The following is an 11,333-nucleotide window of genomic DNA, read 5'->3' as shown; positions in this document are numbered from 1 at the left end:
AAGGTCAAAATAAGTCGCAAATCTCAAAGCCTTTGCTCAATCTCTTCTTCTTAACTCTCTCTCGTCACAACTCACCACCACTTCACACTTCCACTGACTCATCTTCTACTCACCAGAAGAAGAAACGTTTCTCTCAGTTCTTGATTCCGTACTTCAAACTTGTCTCTGCTTCTTTCTTCTTCTTCTTGTGTGGTTCCTCTTTTAGACTCTTACTGTTTCTAGGTTTTAATCAAAATCCAAAGAATGGGAACTAAATGGAGGAAGATGAAACTGGCTTTGGGTCTGAACCTCTGCACTTACCTCCCACGAACCCTAGAGGAATCACCTCCTGCTTTGAACTCCACAGAGAGATTATCAGATGTTGCTCTGCTCTCTCCTCTAAACTGGCCCATGACCCCAACACCTTCCTCTCACGGTCTCAAATTATCCAGAAACAGCTCCAAAAAATCTTCAAAGGTTTGATTTTTAACAAGACCCACTCTCTCATCATTGTTTCCCACTTCCTGTAGGAGTTGACTTTTGGAATTGAGTTTGTCTTCTTCCTGTCTTTTTTGGTTTCTTCTTGTCTTAATTTTAAAATCTCTCTAGCCATTGAAAGGTTTGATTTTTAAGTGTTGTTTCTTGTGAAAATTGATATATAGAGTCTTGAATTAGATTTAATTTGGGAAAATGCTCAAGAAAAACATCATTCAGACACTTCTGTTTGTAGCTGTAATAAAGAAGGAAACTTGATTGTTTCTCTATATCAATAACTGCTTAAAATAGTTAACTTTTAAGTGTTGTCTTGAATTAGATTTTTTGTTTGTAGCTGTCATAAAGGAGGAAACTTGATTATTTCTGTTTGTAGCTGTAATAAAGGAGGAAACTTGATTGTTTCTCTATATCAATAGCTGCTTAAAAGTAGTTAATTTCAGTTATAGTTAAAAATTACTTAGTTTCTTGCTATAGGAATTGTCTTAAAGATGAGTACTTTGATTAGTTTCTTTTGTCTATCTAAAACATGTGCTCATTGCTTTTGTTTTTAAGTGTTGTCTTGAATTAGATTTTTGTTTGTAGCTGTCATAAAGGAGGAAACTTGATTATTTCTGTTTGTGGCTGTAATAAAGGAGGAAACTTGATTATATTCTCTATATCAATAGCTGCTTAAAAGTACTTGTAGTTTGGTTCTTGTTATGGTGATTGGCTTAAAGCTCAGTACTTTGATTAGTTTCTCTTTGTCTATCTATAAAACATGGACTCACTGCTTTTTTTTTGTGATGAGCAGACATGTTCTATATGCTTGACTAAGATGAAAGAAGGAGGAGGACACGCTCTTTTCACAGCAGAGTGCTCACACTCTTTCCATTTCCACTGCATTGCTTCAAATGTCAAACATGGGAACCAAGTCTGCCCTGTGTGCCGTGCCAAATGGAAAGAGATCCCAATGCAGCATCCTCCTTACCTCCTCCACCGCTTGCCTACACCTCGCCGAGTCATGAACCAAGGACGTGGTCAACCTCCTGAGCCCTCTATGTTCAACGACGATGAGCCTCTAGAGCAGCAGCTTGCATTCCCCGGTAAGAGCTTGAAAAAAATGATGGAGTTGAAGATACATCCTGAGGTTTCTTCTGTCCCAAGAGCCGAGTCTCGTGAGAAGTTTGATGTGTTGGTGCAACTTAGAGCTGCTGGTATGGTCACTGCTCCGCTTGATCTTGTTACGGTCCTTGACATCAGTGGAAGCATGGCTGGAACCAAGCTAGCTCTTCTCAAAAGAGCAATGGGGTTTGTGATTCAGAATCTTGGCGTTAACGATAGGCTTTCGGTTATTGCCTTCTCTTCCACTGCTCGTCGTCTCTTCCCTTTGACCAAGATGTCTGACTCCGGGAGGCATCTAGCTCTCCAAGCTGTGAACTCGCTGGTTGCAAACGGTGGGACCAACATCGCTGAAGGGCTAAGGAAAGGTGTGAAAGTGATGGAAGAGCGGAGAGATGAGAACCCTGTCGCTAGCGTTATCCTTTTGTCTGATGGGAGAGATACATACACCATGAACAACAACCAGCCTGATCCTAACTACAAGCTGCTGCTTCCTTTGTCTATGCACGGACGGTTCCAGATCCCTGTTCATTCTTTTGGGTTTGGATCTGATCATGATGCTTCGTTGATGCATTCTGTCTCTGAAGTCTCTGGAGGAACGTTCTCTTTTATAGAGAGTGAGGCTGTGATTCAGGACGCTCTTGCTCAGTGCATTGGTGGGCTTTTGAGTGTAGCGGTGCAGGAGCTGAGGCTGGAGATTGATGGTTTCTCCTCAGATGTTTGTCTTGGAACGATTAAAGCTGGGAGTTACTCAAGTCTTGTGGGTGGTGATGGTAGGTGGGGACGTGTAGACATTGGTGATCTCTACGCTGATGAGGAGAGAGACTTCTTGGTGTCTATCAACATCCCTGCTGAGAGACGTGGAGATGAGACGGAGGTTTTGAAGATGAGATGTGTCTACAAAGATCTTTTGACAAAGGAGGTTGTGACACTTGAGAGTCATGTCCTCAAGATTCAAAGACCAGAGACAGTTGGTGAAGAAGAAGCTGTTGTTGTGTCCATCGAAGTGGACAGGCAAAGAAACAGGTTTCTAGCTGCTGAGGCAATGGTGAAGGCGAGAGGTTTAGCAGAGGAGGGAGATTTAGCTGCAGCTGTTACTGTGATCCAGGAGTTTAGACAGGTGTTAGCAGAGACGGTGTCAGCAAGGTCCAACGATGGGTTTTGTGTGGCTTTGGATAGAGAGATGAAGGAGATGCAAGAGAGAATGGCGAGCAGGCATGTCTATGAGGTATCAGGAAGAGCTTACATTCTCTCTGGACTTAGTTCACACTCATGGCAAAGAGCTACATCAAGAGGAGAATCAGGAGACGGTTCTAGCTTTGTGCAGGCTTATAATTACCAGACTCCATCAATGGTTGAGATGCTAAATAGATCACAAGCCACATCGTATCATAGACTCATCCAGCCGTTGCTATCATATGTATCTCAACCAAAGCCAAGGTGAAAAATAGTGAGAAACCAATGTCTTTAGCTGTAACATGTTCCAGCTTTTTTTTGGGTCTAGTTTTGGGTTTTTTTTTTGTGTAAAGAAATAAGAAAAAAAGCAGGCAAAGGGGTTTTGAAATGTGAATCTAAATTTGGCGGTTTTGTAAGTTGATGTTGTTTCAACTTGTCATGTAATGTGTATATTATTATTATATGTATGTTTCAAAAAAAAAAAACTATGCATTTGGCTATAAGTGGTTTCAGATTTTGTGGCAAAGCAACCAGTGATTATGTAAGATTCCAAATTTCCAATACTCCTTTGTAACGGCACAAGCCACAAAGGTGTAGAATCGGTAACAATGTGTTACTTGGATCTCTTGTATTATATGCAGCCTTTTGGAACCCGACCCCGACCCGCGGTTGAACCAGTAAATCCGGTGACCAGAAAAAATCTGGTTACAAAACCCAATATTTAGAAACCCACAAAAATCCGCAAAAATCCAGTAAAACTCGGAAACCGATACCGGTTGAACCACCGATTAAACCAATAAATAACTTTTTTTTTTTTTTAAGTTTTTAATTATGTTTTATATCTAAGTTTCCAATTAAAAAGTTAGGTGTTGAGAAAAAAAAAGTTAGTTTTTCTCTTTTCAGTTTTATATTTATGATTTTTAGATTTTGATGAAAATTTTACTATGTTATCTGAAGAAAATGAAGGGAGCGATGGTAGAGAGAACCAATATTAGTTGATGTGATTTGGTGTTAGTTTATTTCCGCATTGACAATTTATTACAATGATCTTTTACTTTTGGTTTATTTTGTATTTGAAGTTTAATTTATTATTCACATTAGACATTTAAATATTTATAAATTTTATGTTTTAATTTTTTTTTTCATAACTCCTATCTTGTTAGAGAAAATTTTAGATAGTCTACACTATTTTTTGATATTTTGTATGTCAAATGAAAATAAAAATATAAAAATTAAAGTTAAGTATTTTCTAAATGTTTTTAAACATAAGATATGTACATATCCAAACTATTATTTTATGTTTTAAAAAACATTTATAAAATATTAACTTTAGTTTCTATATTTTTATTTACATAGATGAGATATTATTATATAATAAAATTAATTCATTTATTAACCTACGGTTCACCTGCGGTCGACCCACTGACCCAGTAACCCGATAAGTCGTCCGGTTCAGCGTTCAGATAGGATTTAAAAACATTGATTATATGTAAGTGTTTTTGAGGCCCTGATTGACAACATGTTCTTTGGACCTGATATGTACCAATCCGTCAAGTGTGCGGGATTTTGTAGTCTACCTAAAAGTATATCCAAAAACAATTTTACTTTTAGGCTTAAGAATCTTTAAATTTAAGGTTTATCCACACTTTGTGCGGATTAATATATATATTTTAATAAAAAATTATTAACGTTTTATACTTACGAAAATTTGGTTAATTACATAAATTTTTTGAAATATGCGTTTTTTTATTTTCTTTAACTAATCTTAATTGCTTATTGTGTAGACTTCTTTTTCTTATGATTTATACATGATTCTTTTGTTTGAAAGTCGAATTATTTACTTGACTGAATCTGATTTTAACATAATCTATATATAATAGCAAACCTTTATTTGTTTACATAATCTACATTGAAATTAACTTAAAAATTTAAACAATAATAATTAAATCAAATTAGATTACATATCAATCACCCATTGGTTCAACAGGTTAACCCTGGGGTTTAGCGTTTTTTTAAGATTTCATCATTTTTAAAGCGTTTTTTGAAGATTTCATAATTTTTAAACTAATGGTTATCTCTTAAAACCCAAACCATATTATATATTGCATCACCGAGTTTACATATTCAACCGCGGGTCCATTTTGGATTTAAAAACGCTGATTTAAATGAAAAATGTTTTAAATGGACAAAATTCTTACAAAGTAACAAAACATTTAAAACATTTTTAATGGGATTTTTCATCATATAATATCCCGCATTTTGAAAGCGTAGATCAATTTTTTGTAACTGTGGGTTATTACCTTGATCTATATGATTTTTAATTTTAAAAAAATTCAGTAAATCCAAACTGCATTATATACAGGTCTGGATCAATTATGGAAATACTGCTTGAAACTCAAACATCATAATAGAATAATTTTAAAATTATTTATTTTCTAATAAAAATTGTAAATTCATGCAAACTTTATCAAATGGTTAACAAAAATATATTTATGCTTTGAAAGAACGGATCAAAATAGTAATAGCTTCTAAATTGTTTAGGGATAAAAAGTAGTGCAAATTGATGGTTACAACTATTGTACAAATATATGATTAGAAAAAATCATTTCTAATTTAAAATCGACAATTCATATCCTTACTACATTGCAATAATGAAAACACATTGTTCTTCAGAATATAATATATATAAATTAAATATAACAAATATTTGTAAGTAAACAAATTTAAAAATTCAGGTACCCATTTGGTTCTTACTTCATTTCAATTTGTTTGGTTATAGAGAGATATGATCTGCTCGGTTACATTTTTTTTCAGTTTGGTAAAGTTCCGCTCGTAGTGCCGAATAAATATACCCAAATCTATTCACTATATTATATAAAAATTCATTAAAGATAGTTTATTTAATTTCGAAAATAAATTTATGTTTTCCAAATGCTAGTCCTATTCGAGTTTGTAGTTAAAAGTGCAAGATGTAATTATACGTTTCAGAATCCCACTTAATAATTTCCTAAAAAAATGTACACATTAATGAAAAGTTAAAACTGATTTTGCGATTTCTTATAAGGTTGATGATAAAAGTACTAGTGGTATTTAACACTGCAACATAATAGAACCATAATTCAATTATGTAAATATAATAGAATTACAATATCATTAAATGAAACAAAAATTGATTGAAAACTAACAAAAAAGACATAATTAATTTTTAACAAAATAATAGTTATTCAGTACTCGATTTAAATACGTGGGAGCCAATAACGGTAAGCTCCAAAAGCCGCGATCATGATGATTCCCAAAACGATCATGACAATGGCTATGAATGGGATGGAAGTTGGATCCATTTTCTTCCTTTTTTTCGTTCACCAAACTTTTCAGTCTTTATAAGTTTTCTTCTCTTCTTCGTTTTGCCTACCAAACAGTTATATATATATACACATGTATTGTTGATTCTGAATTTGCATTTTTGTGGGTAAGTCACAGAATTTTGGAAAGTTTAGATTTCTTATAAAGAATTAGAAAAAAATGGAAATGTTTTGTTAGAAAACAAAATGCATGGAATTTTTTTCTGTATTGATTCTTAGGTCCAAGATCCTTCTATTTTAACAAAGGCTTCTATCCTAAAATATAGATACACAAAATATATGATCATATCCAATCATAACTAATGTAGATATGTACATATCTCAATACCCTATATCAAGTTGGAGAGTGTAGGTTTCGAACTCAAACTTGATAAGAAATACTGAAAATTCCTTCTTCCCAAGTGTCTTCGTCAAAAATATTTGCATGTTGCTTCTTTTTCGAAACATGTTTTGTTGTAACAAAACCTCTCACGATCTCATCCTTTAGACATTATTTGAGAAGTAATTTGTCATGGGTCATCATCACATTTATTGTGAAATAAAAAAATATGATATAGAATACTAACAATGCTGACATGACTTGAAGTTAATTGTGTCATGAACATTTACATTTAATGTTGATTTATATTTTCGGTTATTTTTTTTTGAAATATTACTCATAGATCACCATTAATAGTAGAAATGAAAATAAATAATTTTTTAAAATTTTAAAATATTATTTTATTTTATTTTTAAAATTTTCTATCATTTTTATTACTAAAACAATTTCAAAATTTATGCAGTTTTTTTAAATTGTAATTTTCTAATCTCAATACCATTAGTGTTTTTAATATCTAAATTTGTTTAGAAATATTATTGAGTAAAAACTTTTCAAAATTAGTTTTAAATATATATATATATATATATATATATTTAGATATATTATTTAATATTTTGTAAAATATTATTAAATAATATTAAAATAAAGCAAATAATAAAATATAAAATTATCGAAATGTTATTTTAAAATATAATTTAAATTTTAAAAGTGGTGCATGAAAACACCTAATCATGAAATGTTACTTGATTCCAACATGCTTTGTCCTTTTATGGAAAATGGGATTAGCTGCTCATATGAATAGCTGAAGTGCTATCACAATGAATCTTAATTGGTTTGTGTTTGTACGCCAAATGTAGTCAGTAGACTCTTCAACCAAATCATCTCTTTAATTGTAGGGCTTTTTGCAAAATTGACCTACAACTTAAAGTCAAACACAAAATTAACCTCTTTTTTTTTTTTGAATTGGTTTTGCCCTATTCACCCCACAAGTTCATATAATTTACAAAAATGCCATCAATTTTTTTTTTCTTTTCGAAAATGACATCTTTACTCTCTCACCCTCATCATCTTCAAGTAATTACAAGAATTACAAGATTGTCATTGTCATCAATACCACAACCACCATGAACAACCAATTTGAAGCTCTTAATGCTCCCAAAATCGATTTACCCTTCTTCTTTTTCCATTCTTGTGAACTAAACACAACATATCTCTCACTTTCTCTCCACAATGAGCTAAAAAAACCCAAGATTTTGATTCTAAAATTTTTATGGCTCATAGAGTCATAGAAGCTAACGATTCTGGGTGGGTGACTTTCGTTTGTGATTATGTGTGCTTGGAGAAGCCTTATGTATGCTAATGAACTTATCTCACCAATTTAAGGTATGACATCGAGTTTTTTTCCAGATCTGTTCGTCAGACGACTTACTTAGGGAAGTCGTCTGGCTGTAGACGACTTACCTGGAAGTCGTCTGGCTGTAGACGACTTACCTGGAAGTCGTCTGGCTGTAGACGACTTACCTGGAAGTCGTCTGGCTGTAGACGACTTACCTGGAAGTCGTCTGGCTGTAGACGACTTACCTGGAAGTCGTCTGGCTGTAGACGACTTACCTGGAAGTCGTCTGGCTGTAGACGACTTACCTGGAAGTCGTCTGGCTGTAGACGACTTACCTGGAAGTCGTCTGGCTGTAGACGACTTACCTGGAAGTCGTCTGGCTGTAGACGACTTACCTGGAAGTCGTCTGGCTGTAGACGACTTACCTGGAAGTCGTCTGGCTGTAGACGACTTACCTGGAAGTTGTCTGGTCAACGCAAAGATTAGTTTTGCAATTGACTTTGAAATCTGTAACCTGAGACGACTGAAAGTTAAGTCGTCTACTATTGTTTGATTTCAAAAATTTTTTCAAAGAACCTAGACGACTTACATTTCAGTCGTCATAGGTTAGTTTTGCAATTGACTTTGAAATCTGTAACCTGAGACGACTGAAAGTTAAGTCGTCTACTATTGTTTGATTTCAAAAATTTTTTCAAAGAACCTAGACGACTTACATTTCAGTCGTCATAGGTTAGTTTTGCATTTGACTGGATAATTACAGAAGTTTGACTTCCCCAGACGACTTACATTTCAGTCGTCTGTCGAAAATTAAAATAATAATATTTTTTTAAAAGTAAACGACTTACAATTAAGTAGTCATAGGTTAGTTTTGCAATTGAAAAAAAAACTTCAAGATTTAATTATACACAGACGACTTATAATTCAGTCGTCCACTGGACGACTGAATTATAAGTCGTCGAAGATTTTTTTCCGAGATTCTGGTCAAACCTCGTAAATCCTGGACGACTTACATTTCAGTCGTCTCGTGAACGACTGAATTATAAGTCGTCTGTATATAATTAAATCTTGAAGTTTTTTTTCAATTGCAAAACTAACCTATGACGACTTAACTGTAAGTCGTCTACTTTAAAAAAAATATTATTATTTTAATTTTCACTAGATGACTGAAATGTAAGTTGTCCAGAAAAATCAAACTTCTGAAATAATCCAGTCAAATGCAAAACTAACCTATGACGACTAAAATGTAAGTCGTCTAGCTTTTTTGGAGTTTTTTTTTAACCAAACAATAGTAGACGACTTATTTTTCAGTCGTCCGAAATAACAGATTTCAAAGTCAATTGCAAAAATAACCTCTGCGTTGACCAGACGACGTATAGTTTAGTCGTCTGGACAACTTAGATTGAAGTCGTCCGCGTCTTCTCCGCTAGTTTTTAAGTCTTCTACGTTAGTTTTTGAATAACTTGTATTTTTAAGAGTGATAAGTAACTTCAAGATATGTAAAACTCATATTTACAAAATATGTTCTCTCCCTTAGTTTTACTAAATTTGACTAAGTTCTTCAACGCAAACTTATAATAAAATATGATATGCTTTGACTAGTTACTATTGTTTGTTTCCATCTCTTAAGTATTATTGTTATAGACAATAATGATGACTATTGTTATGAGTTGGAAGAAGGGTTAAAATACTTCTTAAAATGTTGTATCAATATAAAGCTACCAACATTCTTGTTTATTAAGATGAGAAAAAGGCCATTGGAGTTTATTATTGCATATGAGAGATCCAAAGATAAGAAAAAGGCTACTGAAGTCTATTATTTCATTGATTTGTAAATGTGTAAACACATTGTTAGCACATTTAATACATCTTGGAAAAAATTATTACTGATTTTACAAAAAATTCACAACTAAAAGAGTAGACATGCAATTCACAAAACAGACCACAAACAAAACTATTATAGATCATTCCTCTACAAAGACAAGCTTGGATTCCACTTGAGTAGACAAGACCACACGACTTTCAAGAAGTCCAGACGACTTCCAGACGACTAACAAGTAAGTCGTCCCAGAAGTCTTCCAGATCTGAAAAACCTGCATATCCAAAAACGTTCAAATGGCTTAAAAACAGAAAAAATGAGTGAAAGATTAGATAAATCTACCTTTACAGAACACACAAAAATCAAACTCCTAAACCAAAGTATTTCATGATTCACTACTTCCACTCATCTATCTTCAAAACAAATCAATTTTATCATATCTTAATTTATATCACTTAAAACTGTTTATAATTACTTGATTTTTATTTTTCACGCATCAAAATATTTTTTTACAAGATTTATAAATTATTTTTAAAATAAACTGGTACCAGACAACTTACACTTCAGTCGTCCAGACGACTTCCAACATCTCAGACGACTCAGACGATTTACTGGGGCTATATTCGTAAAAATGGCTTCTGTTTTTTTGTTTGGTCACAAGGGGTTGAGCTGTAATTTCACTAGGCTTTAGGTTAGTTGTGCATTTGATTCAAGTTTGGGTATAGGTTTGAGATTAAAATCAAGTTGTGGGTTAGTTTTGGCAAAAACCCCTTAATTGTATCCGACATTGCTTAGTATTCTGCCTCCGTCTACGAGCGAAAGTATGTTTTGTGTTGAATGTTTTCCAAGAAACCAGAGAACCCAACTAACTGAATAAGACAAGAAACCATGCCGTTAAAAGATCTTTGTTTGATGGCAAATACTCCTCAATCTGCATCACACCAAGCACTCAAAGTCAAAGTATGCATTGCCTTAAGTAATATTCTCTGTTCCATATCAGATATTGTACCACACAAATGGCTGCATCCCAATGCTCCTGTTTCGGAGCTTGCATAAATTGGGAAAGAGTACGGATTTCTTACGGCAACTAAGGTCTCGTTACTCTCAAGTAAATCAATCTTCCAATTAAATGTCGATATCTAGTCGGTTCTGAAATCGTTGCACCTTCAACCAACACAAGTTGCTGATTCTGATACACCGGAATCAATGCAGGCTTCAGTGATATTGTCAAGAGCAAACTTCTGTTGGCATAAGTTGATCCATGAATCCAGATTGAACACATTGATAACATATATTATAAAGTAGTGAGAATCAACTCATGTGAAATAGATCATAAAGAAGATCTCTCTCATGGATCTAGCTCACGAGGCACTACTGCATAGTATCTCTATAAAACCGACTGGTCGTGCCACAACCAACCTTCTGTCAGTCAGTTGCTGGAGTTTACTGGGAAAGAAGTTACTTCTATTGATGGTAATTATCTTGTCAGTTTTGTCTTTGCTTAAGTTTGTCCTCCCTAATGCGAAATTTATCACGTTTTCAACAATCTTCTATTTTATTCGTAATTTATCCGTTAATTAAATGCAAAGGTGTTGATGTAATTTTGTCGTAATGTAACAACAACTTTTCGACGACATGTACAGATCGTCTGTCGTACGTTTACGACAAATTTACGATGAAAATTTGTCTTTCTAGGTTTACGTTTAGTTCAAATTTGATTTCGTCGTAATATATATTTAAAGTCCTCGTAAA

The 11,333-nt window shown here is 33.6% G+C and overlaps 1 protein-coding gene across 1 annotated transcript; it reads left to right on the top strand.

The window, feature by feature from the left end:
* LOC106342804 lies at positions 1–3,233 on the top strand. Its single transcript, XM_013781835.1, has 2 exons — positions 1–456; positions 1,265–3,233. The coding sequence occupies exons 1-2, from the start codon at positions 244–246 to the stop codon at positions 3,014–3,016; spliced, it is 1,965 nt and encodes a 654-aa protein (XP_013637289.1). The 5' UTR covers positions 1–243; the 3' UTR covers positions 3,017–3,233.
* The last annotated feature ends 8,100 nt before the right edge of the window (positions 3,234–11,333 follow it).

The sequence above is a fragment of the Brassica oleracea genome, chromosome C4 (assembly GCF_000695525.1).
Source record: "Brassica oleracea var. oleracea cultivar TO1000 chromosome C4, BOL, whole genome shotgun sequence".
Classification (NCBI taxonomy): Eukaryota; Viridiplantae; Streptophyta; class Magnoliopsida; order Brassicales; family Brassicaceae; genus Brassica; species Brassica oleracea.
This window is presented reverse-complemented; position numbering and strand designations above follow the sequence as displayed.

Excerpts from the sequence above, each read along its gene's own strand:
- LOC106342804 (XM_013781835.1), top strand. The coding sequence starts at position 244 with ATGGGAACTAAATGGAGGAAGATGAAACTGGCTTTGGGTCTGAACCTC. Across the intron at positions 457-1,264 it reads GCTCCAAAAAATCTTCAAAG|ACATGTTCTATATGCTTGAC; the intron begins GTTTGATTTTTA and ends TGTGATGAGCAG.